This window comes from Actinia tenebrosa, unplaced genomic scaffold (genome assembly GCF_029948245.1).
Source record: "Actinia tenebrosa isolate PJP-AT-01 unplaced genomic scaffold, QUT_ActTen_1.0 utg3850__unscaffolded, whole genome shotgun sequence".
Taxonomy (NCBI): Eukaryota; Metazoa; Cnidaria; class Anthozoa; order Actiniaria; family Actiniidae; genus Actinia; species Actinia tenebrosa.
This window is the reverse complement of record NW_028292609.1, coordinates 30518-44601: the sequence shown is the minus strand read 5'-3', so window position 1 is coordinate 44601 and position 14084 is coordinate 30518. Positions and strand designations below refer to the sequence as shown.

The window sequence follows — 14084 nt, the reverse complement described above, 5'->3', positions numbered from 1 at the left end:
GCGTGATCCTATCCGCGCTTAAGGCTACAGGCGCAGGCGTTAAGAAATTAGGCAATGGACTGACGGACTTGGGGAAAAAAATGGCAGCCGGTCTTCCTGGGCTGCTTGGTAGCGTTCTTGGCCTGGTACTTAGGGCTGGCGGAGAACTGCTAAAGTTTGTGGGGAATAACATCTGGATCTTGGTAGTAGCTATTGGGGTGGTCCTCCTGAAGAAGGTGAAGGGTTAGCCTTATCCTTCTCATCGGGATGTGCCCTGCTTTGAGGATAATGAAAGACAGTATTAGCACCGCCCTGGTAACTCGGAACCAACGGCAACACACTCATGGTAGAAATGGGCTTATGACTCCAGACTGCATTAGCAGGCCTGCGACCTATGCGATTTATCCCAAACTTACCGTCATCAGAAGTGACTTGCAACTTAGCATATTTACAATTGACCAGCATATGAAAAGTCACTGGCGTTAGGTCTTCAGTGGACCTAGTGTAGGGCTCCATCGAAAAATGGGTAACTTTCCTATTGTTCGTTGAAGTTCGATAAGGAAGCAGGGGCTTATTATTTTCATCGATAAGCCTAAACCCCACATTTGCATGCGTATTTGCATTAATGCTAATAGTGCAAATGACCAATGCAGTTCCCCCAACTTCAACCCACATTCCAACGTCATACCAAGTGCCGTTGTCATATCCTTCTTCATCTAAGCGATGGGTATAGCGATTCATATATCCCAGGCAACAAAGTTACTTTCTAGAGGCTCATCACCGTCAAAGTGCTAATGGTCATGTGGTTATAGATAGTATTCCTTTGATTTTCTATGCTATTTATGCAAACGCTCCCGGTGTCATCTACGCGCATTTGCAGCTTTACTTTCCCATGGCAGTCGGCAACTAGGTGAAAGGTCCAAACGGAAAGATTCTCAGCGCTATTCGTTGGCGGCTCTACTGAGAAATGCGTAGGCTCTCTGTTGTTTGTCTTCGCGCGCATGGGTTGTAATACTCCATTGTCGTCACAGAAACGAAATCCTACGTTCGCATTACTAACGGCTCCCAAAGATAGACTGCATAAGATTAGCTTCTTTCCTGAGTAGTTCAGATCCACAGACATTCCGGTGACATCAACCCAAGATGCCTGGGTGTATTTTTTCTCGCCTGTGTAAGTCGTATAGACACAATCTACTCCAGCTACGTAGGGGTTGTTCATCGCCATATATAATAACTCAGACCAATGCTTGCGGTGGCTAGGCCGGCTTTTAGTAAGTTATGGTCATATTCCTCAGGTATGGGTGGTAACGCGGGAATATGCTTTGATGGTTTCTTAACTACGGGTACCTTCGTTTCGTGTGACTTTTTTGGCTTCTCTACGAAGTGAGGAATGCCCTTGGTCATGTCAGAGTTCACGTCATTCGCCCCCAACTTCATATCCTTAGTAGCTCGCTGCAGCTTGTTGTTATAACCCACGACGGAATTGGCGTTGATGACCAAATTACTTGGCATCAACCAACAACCAGGCGACAAAGCGTAATCTAACCGCACTTTGGATTGCTGCACCGCTAATTGATACCTTTGAACTGACTTGGATATGTCATTTTCTATTATTGCGGACTCAAACAGGGTTAGGAATTCTTGTTGCGTTTCCCGCGAAGCACCTTGGGAACCAACAATGGGGCTGCGGGTATTTACCTGCGCTCCCAGGGTGCAGTAGACGAATGCTTCAATGCTGCGGTTGATCCTGGCTAGGTTTCTTAGGCCTTTTCCTTTTAATAATACGAATGGATCCCAAGGACTGGGGTAAATTGTCTCAATCCTATCGATCAGCGTAACGTCATTCTTGCGACCACCCAAGTCGTAAAACTTTAGGACCCCGGGGTATTTTTGATGATACATGTCTGCCGGACGCACGCCGTCAACATGCCAAGCATAGATAATGCCCAAGCCATGCGTGGCGCCCTCCCGATAACGAAAGTCTCTTTGCTGCGGCTTGAACTCATTCATTAGCCTTTCTAGGGCAGCGGAATCGTAGTGGTTATCCATTCTATTAAAAAGCTTTTCCCCCGGCAGGGGCACTCGCAGCTCCTTCAATATGCGCCGCATAGTAAAGGCAACGTGGAACCTTAGAAAGGCAATGTCGAACATATCCGCGGCAACCCCGCAGCCTTTTGTAGCCGCCCAGACGGCAAAGTTTAACTGCTGCGGCCAGTACTTAAAGTTAGGTCCCCTTAACCATTCGTGGGCTTCTTTTCCTGAAGTGTGCGTAAGGTTAAAATTCTTAAAGATATCCCTTATTACTACGTCAAAGGTTTGCTTACCCACTGGGATCTTCAAATGCGTCACTATCTTATCAAAGTTGTTTACGCCACCTTCAGCATCGTAAAATGGGTAATCCTGGTCGGTTACTAATAGATTCTTTGGAAAATTGGGTAGCACGGGTTTTGGTTGCTTCCTTTCATGTACAGGTTTTGGTTGCTTCCTTACAGGCTTTGGTTCTGGCCGATGCTCAAACATCTTTCCGAGATCTTTTTTGAGCCACCTTCTTTATATTCAATACCTATCTATGCTAATATATTATTTGTGATGAAACAAATTTCTGCAGCCCAGTATGCATTATTTAATCACAGTCACTGTATTAATCTTTCTGCTTCACTTAAGATTCTACTGTATAAATCTATACCATATGGATCACTATTACTGACCAGTCTGGTAGCCTCTATTGATGCTAATTGCACATCATTCAAACAGCGAGGAGTTTCAGGAACCTCAACAATTTCTTCTTCTTCAACTACAGAAGGACCTTGCCAGTCAATTCCATAACTTTCATGGGCCTATAATTTTGAGACCACACAAGCAGTGACTATGAAAATTATCAAACTTTGTGTGTAGAGTCAGAACAAGAATGAGGCCCAATGCTGCTGGTGAATGAGGAAACAAGTCTGAACATTACATTGTACTACAGCATACCTCCTAAGAATACAGCCCAAATTTGTAAGTAAATATTCTTACAACCCTAACAGCATATTGTAGTAAAGCCATTTGTACTAATTTACGAGTAGTTGACCTCATTCAAATTTTCAATAGTATTTTCCTTGTTTGATTTTTCTTTTACTCTCAGTCAATGTTTTGCCTGCCAAATGATAGGCAATCCTCTATTGGTGGTTTGCACCTACGTCATCACAAATTTTAAAAGCGATATTTCGCATTGTAGAAAAAAATAAGTTTCATATTCTTTCATATTTTGTAAGTCATAAGTATTAGTCATAAATTATCAATTAATATACCATGATTATTACCCATTGTTGGAGTGGCAAAACGTTTTTCCCGCAAATATTATGATTTGTAGTACTGACTGAGTGGTATCAACAAAATGGTAAATACTGCATTACCAATGAACAAACGAAGGGGGGAAAAGAAAAAAAAAAGAAAATGCATAAAGCAAAAGGCAGTTTTACCTGCTATCATGCTCCCACGGCCTGGTCCTCTATCAGGATGATTCAACATATATCGCCCAACATCATAATTTCCCCTTCCTTTATCACATCGTACTCTAGAGGGTAAGCCATAATTGGACACAGCCTCTTGGAAAAGTGATAATACTGTAACAGCTTTATTGTTATTTGATGCATATAAATAAACTGAAGTCGTGAATAGCCATCAATACCTCCATGGACAACAATTCGCCATCTGAAATAAAAAAGTGTCATTAATTTTTCAAAAATTTAAACGTCACAACATTCATTTAGATCCTGAATCCTGCACTATTTTTTTAGAAATCTCGTAAAAACGTTAACATTAAAACAAAAACATTATATAACATTTCTGTTCCTATAGCGTTTTTAACATTTTCCCAACATCTAGAGAGAGAAATTCTGCATTCTAGACATTGAATTGGCAATTCCCAAGTCACTGCTTGTGTTTGTATCCTGAATCACAGATATTTTTATAGGTTCCTGGACCCTGCACTTTATTTTATCTGGTTCCCGGATTCTCTTAAAAACCCTTCCAGATCATGTTTATTCTCTTAGTTAATTATATGTTATGACAACATTCACAAGTTGGCATTGAGGCAGTTTATTTATTACAAACAAATAATGCCAATAGCCCTTTTGTAGGAATAGGTCACTTGACCCATCCCCTTAAATTGAGCAGCTGTGTCCAAATGAAGTCCAAAAATAAAAAGCACCTCACAATTAGTAAAAGAGCAAAATTTGAATAGGTCTGATTTATGCAAAAAGCCTTATATTGGTAAAACACAAGGTAAAGAAACATGCAATTTTGAAAGTAAAAGAATATTCATTTTGGCACCTACTGTAAAGTTCGTTACCTGTATGATGGATTATCAATTGTTGAAAACAAAATAATTTATCAACATATTTTGAAATTTAGTTGAAAAAAGCATTAAGATATGATTGAGAATGAAAAAGTTTGATCATACTGTAAAAAGATAAAGGTCACAAGCGCCTCCACACAGAAAGATGCACACAAACAACAGATGTGTGGAAATGTCCTTAACATTGTTTACTGCCTTACAGTATTGTCCACTTCACCACTTCACCTGATCAATTTGTGATTTCCATCAATGTGCCACAAGGACTGTGGTGCATGGACATTATAAACTCTTCGTTTTATGCACTCTTTCCACCTGTGAAGAACCCCTGTTGGGTCAGTCCTCAAAAGAGAGAGCCGTATTCTCTCCCTTTGAACTCTATGACCAATACTTTTAAGGTTACCTTTCAGCAATATTATTCCCACACTACAGCTCTCACCAAGTTGTCCAGCTCATTGTCACTGATACTACTGTATATTTCTGTGTTTGAGAGCATTTAAACAACAACAAGATGAACATGATATTATACTGAACATTTTCAGAATACAGTAAAAAGGTCTTATAAATCTTTTGAAATGTCACTGCGTCCAAATCCATTCATGAATCAAGTGAGGGTAGCCATTGCCCAATAAAGGTGAAGTGACTTAGAATGACTAATGTTAATGAAAAATTTATACTTATAGCTTTTGATCAAATAACATGAAAAAATAGAAGGCTAAAGAAGAAATTATCAACTAAATGGAAAAATTTCCGATCAAATTTTCGACCCAGGCGCGAATGTTCGCGATCAAACCCCCATATTTTACCCGCATTCCCCCCCCCCCCCCCCCCCCCCCTTCCGATGGGGTTTACTTTGATAGGTGCGTAAGAGACTTATGGGGGAAGGGACAGCATGAAAATGTCTGAAAGTTAGAATCAAAATACTCCAGTTCCCCCCTGTAAATATTTTTTTTTTTCAGTCCTTTTATCTCTTACCTGATACCTTAATGCCAAAATGAGACCTCCTTTCAATGGTTATTTTGGACACTCCAAACAAAAGACTTATTTGTGGTACAGTAAACCCGTTTTCCACAAGATGAGAGAGCTGGTCTTCAGACACTTGAAAAGAAGGGAGACCTGGGCGGCCAGTTAACACTTTTTCTGCCCTAGGGTGTTCACGAGAAATTTGCTGTTTTTCGTTTTTTAAGCATTTTATCGCTAATCCAATGCCAGCTGCGATTGGGTCTGGTAAATCTCCGTTATTGATGATCGTACAATTTAGGTACTCTAAACGAAGCAATAAGCTACTACAATCATCCTCTTGTAAACAGATTGTATCAAGCTGACGAATTGTCGATTCAACAACAGAAAGAACGTACTCTGCCGCCATTTTCTTTTCTTGAGCCCGATGTCTTGTATGTCAGCGGTTTCTGGGCATGCGCCACGTTTACGATGTACCGAGGAGATCTGGATTCAATATTTTCCAAGGTCAGGCGAGATCAACGAAGCGTGAAGTTCAATTTCTGTGGTCGAGTTGAAAATATTAAACCTCGCATAACAAATGCACGGCGTTGAGTTCAATATCATCCTCCAGTTAAAATAAAAGCTTGTGGAGTTCGTATTGTAAAACTTGAATGACAAACATCGAACACGAATGTCGAAACCTCGAAGAAGCTTGTAAAATTCAAGATAGCGATATAAATAATTCTTCTTGGAGGTGAAATTCAATTGAAGGACTTCAAATACAAACCATGAATTTTGGTAAATCAGTAGACCGCGGCACCCAGTCTTTTTTAGTCGCTCTGTCACTTACCAGAATCTGTCAAGTGATAGTTTTTTTTACTTACCACGTGGACATAATTTTCACATCACGTAATACCGTTCCTGGGAGGGACTACGCTGTCATGAATTTTAACAACGGTTTCACACTTCGGGGCACTCTGTGAAAAGCTGGGTATACGAGTCTTGATATTCTCGTATACGAACTCGTATATTTGAAGAATACGTAAGTATACGCAAGTATCGGGTAAACGGATATCTAAAGTGTAATGGAATATGCGATTTCGTATACTCCCGTATTCGGACTGTTTTTCCCTGTCATGGAATATCAGGGGTCCCGGTACGAAGCCGATACGTCTAGTATCGACTTCGTATTCTCCTTGATTTTCCATGCCATTCTAAGTATTCGAGTCCGATTCCCCGGGTTTATATCTCGTATTCTCAATGAATCCCCATGCCATTCCAAGTATACGAGAATCACGTATTTTATATTTTCCGATTCCCCTGGTTTATAATTCGTATTCTCAATGATTTCCCATGCCATTTCAAGCATTCGAGAATCACGTATCTTGTATTTTCCGATTCCCCGGGGTTTATATCTCGTATTCTCAATGATTTCCCTTGCCATTCCAAGTATTCGAGAATCACGTATCTTATACTTTCCGATTCCCGAGCATTTTTTACATTTTGGTTTCATCAAAAACATTTTTAATGCAATCATATAATTTTTGTGAAAGATAACTTTAACATGTTTTACTAATGAAATTTAAGTATTGATGAAAATTATAAAATATATAATTGAAAGTTGCTTTCGTTTTCACTTTTTCTTTGTTTTTTTGCTGTTTTGCCGTCTTCCAGTGATTGGGGTGCTTGTTTTGAAGGCGCCGGGCATCTGCTCTGGTGTCTTGGGGTCAGGAAGGGCTAACTCTTGTTGAACTGTTCAAAAAAAAAAAAAGGAAATTTACAGTTCCAAAAAGAAAATAAATTAGTTTGCACGTCAGGGACAAATGTTCTATACAATAAACCTGACTAACCTTGAGAAAATGATACTTTCTTTTTCTTGATATGTCGGTCTTCGCGTACCTCTGCGTATGATGATTCATCTTTTGAAAACTCTCCTTCTCTGGCAAACTCTTCCTCGCTCTCTTCTTCCGAGGAGTATGTCTCATACTCTTCATCCTCTTCATCCGAATCTTATGAAGAAAATATAATTCATTATTATTTAGCGTTTGAAGGATCCGTGAATTTTTTTTTCTGATCATGCTTTCAGATGGCGCTCAAGACCTTTAAGATCACTCTTCGCGCTAGTCAAATTACGCCACGCGATGATTTGTTAATGTATAATGAGCAACAACTCTCTAAATATACAATGATTAATGGCATTGAGGATTTAGAGTGATGTTTTAGTTATTACGAGATAATTTGTTCTAAATGTCTTTGTTTGGGGGGGAGGGGGGACATTATGACATTGACTTTCAGCTTCCTACAACTTCCTTCCAGCTGACAAAATGCAAAGTCATTGAATATTAGATAATCATAAACAATCATGCATAATAATTATGCCAATAAACAGTTAATTAACTTGTATATAATTACTATACCATGTGCCCCTTTTCCTTTCAAGAATGGGCTCTTCGTAGAAGAACTTCTGCAGCTGCTGTCCTCATCCTCCATATCTTGAGTTCTTGTTTCCTGCGGGTGTTTTAGTCGGTTGCGCTTTCTTGTTAAAGGCTGTGGGTTTTTTCTTGAGAGGGATGGTCTTCCCCCATTTTCCAGATCTCTTAAGGTTGATGCTGTGGTGCTGTTGTGATGTTGTGGTGCTGTTGGTTGACGTATTGGAGTTTGTCGTTGTTGAGAAACAGCCCATGCTGGAGGTCTTGATGGTAATTTCCTCGTACAATTTGCACCCCTCATTCTCTTGTTTTTGAGGTGCTTTGATGTGCTGTCTTTCTCCTTAACTTTTTTTTGTAAAGCTTCGAGGAGGCTTGACAGCTCAGCACTCCTCCAGGATGGACTACGCACGACCCATATCCCTTCCTCATCTCCATCTTCCTCGTCGCTCATATAATTATGGTCTATTTCTGACAGCCTTTCTCTTTCCGCTTCGTTAGCCACTTTCATCCTTTGAACATATAGCTAAATGTAGAAGGACACAAGAAGAAATATTTGTTGTATTAAACATATAATTCTTTCAGTCCATAATATTAAAATGTTCTGTTTTAATAGGTATGATTTAAATGAGCAACAATAAACCCACATAACTGATAAGCGCTTTATAAATTGTAATTATTATTATTATATTATTATACTACTACTTTGAGCAGTATTACAGCGGTCAAAACGGCTCACGACTCACCCTTCTTCTTCGGGAAGTAAGGATCTTGTCTTTCAGTTTTTTGTCTGTCGCTTCTTTCCTTTCCGGCAGATTGTCCAAGTACTGCTGTCTTTTCGTCTCGAAGTATCGACTGACAGCCCCTTAGGAAAAGATGTGCTTTAATTAATTTCTCTCTACTTCATTGTATACACACCGAACGCATAATTTATTACTGCTTTAATTAATGGTCATTTCAATAAGTATAAACTTTGTTTATAAATTAGAAGGTTTATCTGGTCAAATAGTTGGTTAAAGCCTCCATTTTGCCAATAAAGTTCATTGGTTTGGACATAAAGAATTTCCCATGAACCGTCAGAAAAGTAACAACAATTCATTGCGCGCCTCTTCTGATATCACCGGACCTGCTTTGGGAGAGGGAAAGATTGCTAAATTCTGCACGTTCTATAAAAGATTTTGTTAAGAACCATTTTTACAGATCGTTTTCAAATAGGGAGGAAGTAATCATTGTTTAATACGGAGGAAGTAATTTTGCGAGAAAAAGGGCAAGAGCATTGTCTTGGCTCATATTACTTTTGTGTAAAAATCCAAAACTTACTCATAATAACTGGTTTTTCATAGCCATTTTCTTCTTTGGTTATTTCTAGCACCAGAAATGCCCTCACAGCACTGTTGTGAGGACTGTCAATACTAGAAGTACAATGATAAAACAACGTCATAGTTAGGTACTGCATGTATCAAAAGTCACTGGATTACCATGTATACTCACCCTTCTTTTCCACGAAATTGCATTTCGTTTTGCTGGTTGTGGACCAAATGTACATCATCCTGATAAAACATACAAGCTTTAACTAGGTGTGAGTCAAAATTCGAGTCATTTTTGTCCATAGACTATCATCGGTTGACTCTATGGACTGCGCCTTTCTGATTAATCATGTCACATTCAATTTTTCAGCGGTTTTTTTTTTTCATGGAATGACCAGGGTACACATCACAGGGATCAAAATAACACAGGTATCCCAAGCTCTGCATTTTTACAGTAAGTATATTTGGGATCGTATGGCTTGGAGATATTATTGGAGAAATACAATTTTCAAAATAAAAACATATAGTTTTAGTTGTTGTTTGTGGTTTCTTTGTCCACATTGAAGAAAATGGCCTGAAATTCCACACAGAGGACAAAGAAACCACAAACAACAAGTAAGACTGTTTTTATTTTGACAATTGTATTTCTCCAATAAAATCTCCAAGCCATACGATCCCATATATACTTACTGTAAAAATGCAGAGCTTGGGATACCTGTGGAAATAACGGCGGGTCAAGGACAAGGTCCCGCAATGTTGCTACTTGACCGGCCAAACAAGATTTTCAAAGGCGACAAGTTGACCGGCCAAATTTTGGAGCGGAAAAAATGTTCGCATGTGATAACAATTTTTGACTTTTCAAAAATCGGTAGTTAATGGACAAAAATGTATTTGAAAGGTCATTATGTCCGGCTGTTATTTCGAGCCCTGCGGATGGTGAAAGGTAAATCTAAGATTCCCGATGGAGTATTTAGTGGAATGATTCAAGGATTAATAAACAATTTCAAAAAAGGAATTTTAAGTCTTCAGTAAAAAATGGCTATTTCTTTATTTTCAAGCAAAATCGAGGATGGTCTGTTTCATGAATGCAGTCGGAAGGTGACAGCTTGTCAAGAAGTTAATAGGCGGTTTTTTCAATGAATGATATTATGTCATTAAAATTGTCCTTAAACACAAAGGGGTTTTCACACACAAAAGAAAACCCAAATACGCTTGCAAAGGGCTATCAACAATAAGAACATTGTTATTCAATCCGCAAAGAAAACTTCAATCAAGTGCTCTTACAATTCCATTCAAAGTAATATAGTTATAAACATATATAATTGAAATAAATGCTTATGGATAACAACGAAAACCGACCCCATCACGGCTGAGTCTGCTTGTGTAATAGAATAACCAATATTTATTAAATTAGTGCAGCTTCTTAGAGTACTTACTCAGTCTTTTTACGGTGTTAGAAATTCCTTAAAATATTGGTTATCAAATGATTAATTAAGAGTAACAAGAATTTACCTTCAGGGCTTTGGGAATTGGTCCGCTAAAGCTTGGAAGTTTGTGCGGCATTGGCACATGCTCTTGATCATTGCGAAGGTCCGTCAACTCCTGCTTCAGGGCCGCTATCTCTGCTGTGCATTGTTCGACGTTGGCTGCCAGTTTTTCGATACATTGGTTCTGTTTCTTTAGCTCCTCTCCTAAACTCTTAACGCTCTCAAACAAACGAGAGATTTCGACTGAGGAAACAACGATGTTCTCCTCTCTTCGAGATCCACGTGGACCGTATCCTCTGGATTCGCTGCTACTGCCATTTGAACTATCAGAGCCGCCGGATGCTCTTCTATTAAAAAATGACCCAGTCGAAAAAGGCATGACTGCAGTTTTTTGTTTAGCGATCTAAAGTGATGAATTAACGGAGCTTTGTCTCACTAAGTGAACCCTTTGAAACCAGAAAGAAAGAGGTCGAGGGGGGCACGAATACTGATTATAATTATGAAAAGCCCGCTCTTTTACACAAACACCTCGCTGCTCCAATAGACTGAGAGCAATTTTTTCATGTGATACCCCACGTGGGATGCCTCGCTCCAGTACCCACGGGCAGATATACGACCGGATGACGTTGTGACGTTCATCTAGAGTCCATGCAACCGAGCGAGTCAGAGACAGTGTGCGTCTTTCATCATGGCGAATGTGCTACCTTTAAAACGAAGATTTTGTGATGGCTGTTGTACCTTCATGGCTAAAACTCAATACTATGATCACTTACCTTGCAATGCCAGTGGTGAGTTGCTAAATATAAATAAACATGCGCATTTTTTTGATAAAATAGCAAAGGAAGTTGATGATTTTTTAACGATATTCTATTCCCTCCACAGCGTCCAAAAAAAGCAAATCTTTCTATTGTGAGCATTGCCAACAAGCTGTCTCAAAGTCAACCTACTATGAGCATAAGATCCTTTATGGAAACAACGCAGAATTGGAAGGCCCTCTACATGGTAATACTTCATCCGCAATGGAAACGCCGGTACAGGAATATTTTGACAGTGAAAATATAAGTGATGAAGAAAATGATATTCAACTCGAGGAGGAGGATCTGAATTTCTTTTCCGAGGAAGGGGAGGAAGGCAGTAGCAATGACGAAGAGGCAAATCTAAGTGGCTTGCACGATGAAGCGGAAAATGCAATAAACGAAGAAATAGAGCCAGATATTTCTCATTCTCAGGTAGAGATGACACTTTAGTTATCATTATCTTGTCCCATGGGGGGGAGGGGAATTTACATTTTCTTGTTTTCAAATGTCAATTTCTCCAGCCTTGAATCCCCATTAATCCAAACTAATAACCCATGTCGACTTTCCAATACAAAATTAAATTTTTCACCCAGGGATGCCTGTGGATGTTTAAATCTCTTTTGATACACATCAATTTCTTGGATTGCCTGCCATCCCCTCCCCCCTATCCCTCGGCTACAAACTACTGAGTCATTGTTTTGGGCTTGAACAAAATTTGAGTGAAATAAGATATTTCATTGGGTACTTTATATACACATGGTTTTAAATTTCATATTACATGTATTAATTTGTAGGCACAAGAATTAGGTGATGGAATCATTCCTGAACTCGAAGAAGAGAGTAATTCAGATAATGGAGATGGCAAACAAGTTACTTGTCTTCATACCTCATCAGAGTCAAGAACACTCTTGATGTTTTTCCTTCTGTGGCAATCTCTTTACAAGGTTTCAGATAAAGGCATTATGTTGTTCCTTAAATTCTTGAAGGGAATGTTATTGTATATTGCTGAACCCTGTGAATACGAAGCTCTTAAAGAGTTTGCGAAATGTATTCCAGAAACAATGTATATGGTCTACAAAGCATTGTGGTTTGAAAAGGATGAATTTGAAAAGTATGCTGTTTGTCCAAAATGTAAGTCATTGTACCCCCTCAAAGACTGCATAATCAAGAAACCCAATGGACATACTGCATCTTTAAGATGCAGCTATATAAGATACCCACTACACCCACATAGGACCAGGAGACAACCATGTGGAACTACACTTTTGAAAACAAAGCGATCATCGAATGGGGGTTCTTATCTATATCCAAAGCAGATGTACTGCTACAAAAAAGTTATTGAATCTATTCAAGACTTAATCTACAAGAAAAACTTTTTAAGTGACTGTGAAAAATGGAGAGATCGCAACTTACTAAATGGTACATTGGGGGATGTTTATGAAGGTCAGGTCTGGAAAGATTTCCAAACAGTTAATGGTGAACCATTCTTGTCAGCTCCCAATAATTTTGGGCTAATGCTCAACGTGGATTGGTTTCAACCAACCAAACATGGGGTGCACAGTATTGGAGTGATATATTTGGTAGTCATGAATCTACCAACAGAGCAGAGGTTCAAAATGGAGAATGCAATTGTGCTGGGTATAATTCCTGGACCAAAGGAACCAAAATTGCACATAAACACTTTCCTCCAACCACTGATTGATGAATTGGTAGATCTTTGGGATGGTGTTTTGCTTGACAGTGGTAATGGCATTTACGAGAAATATAGAGCTGCTCTCCTTGCTTTATCATGCGACTTACCTCCTATTAGGAAATGTGGGGCTTTCATGGGACATGGAGCAAATAGAGGTAAGATTTGTATCATTCATAAGAAGATGTATACTAATATTATTTTAGATGTATAGCTTTAAAACAATAATTTCAAATGAATTTTCTTCTTCTTGATATATCATTAAGGTGACATGGTAATATAGGGTCTTGTTTGCAGCCATTATTGGTGTCAGGATGCCTATGCTTTCTCATTCCACTAATGGCAGCTCACTCAAGTACGACATTCCTTTCCCTTTATTTAAACCAATTACACAACTACTAAGGCCTGGTTCACACTAGCGTTGTAATCGTAATCGTAAACAACATACGCAGACTCGGTATCGCATTTGTCATTTATGGGAGGGTGATTAACTAAAAAATGCACCTTTTTGGGGTGGAGGGGAGGGCACAATTAAAGTAATTTTGTTCAACAAATAAATGAAGAATTAATAAATGAATGGGCCCTCTCGAAAAGATTTTAAAAAGTGCAAAGTCAAACATGATAATTTTCAAAAAAGTCGAATCTTCATTTCACCAACTTTAATATGGTATATCACTTTAAAATACGATTTTTGGCAATACAAAGATATCGGTCACTTTCTGTGAGTGCATGGGTATTATGAAAACCCTTGGAAACCTCCTTAATCAATGTTCAATTTCTGTTGCACAGGTTTATATATTGGCATCATTGTAATCATTATTTTGAATAAAATTAATAATAATAATTGTTTTTACATAATAGGACTTCAAATCATGAGAAAATTTTACAGACACAAGCAAGTCATGATGTCAGAATTCCCAGAAGAAATGCAACATGTCACCAAGATTGTTGAATCTGCCACAAACCCTCAAGGAACATTACTGGAAATGATACTTCCAAGTAAACAGTATTCAGAAATGCTTTCTTTACAAATAGGTAGACCATTAGAAGTAAACTTTGCGAGAACACCAGAACAGGTTCCTCTTTCACCCATTAAGAGGAAAGCATTGAGTCAAGGAGA

The 14084-nt window shown here is 38.9% G+C and overlaps 1 protein-coding gene and 1 pseudogene across 1 annotated transcript in view; both read right to left on the bottom strand.

Annotated features, from left to right (window-relative positions):
- The window catches only part of LOC148904254 (uncharacterized), a 100110-nt gene extending 89254 nt beyond the window's left edge, over positions 1–10856 (bottom strand). The window contains exons 1-7 of the mRNA XM_089025523.1: positions 10503–10856; positions 9175–9233; positions 9004–9095; positions 8430–8548; positions 7675–8209; positions 7108–7266; positions 6895–7009 (exon numbers count right to left, since the gene is read on the bottom strand). Of these exons, the coding sequence (XP_088881649.1) occupies positions 6895–7009; positions 7108–7266; positions 7675–8209; positions 8430–8548; positions 9004–9095; positions 9175–9233; positions 10503–10856 (1433 nt within the window). The remainder of the gene's footprint in view (positions 1–6894; positions 7010–7107; positions 7267–7674; positions 8210–8429; positions 8549–9003; positions 9096–9174; positions 9234–10502) is intronic.
- On the bottom strand, positions 4548–5684 carry LOC148904255 (uncharacterized; annotated as a pseudogene).
- Positions 10857–14084: the final 3228 nt, after the last annotated feature.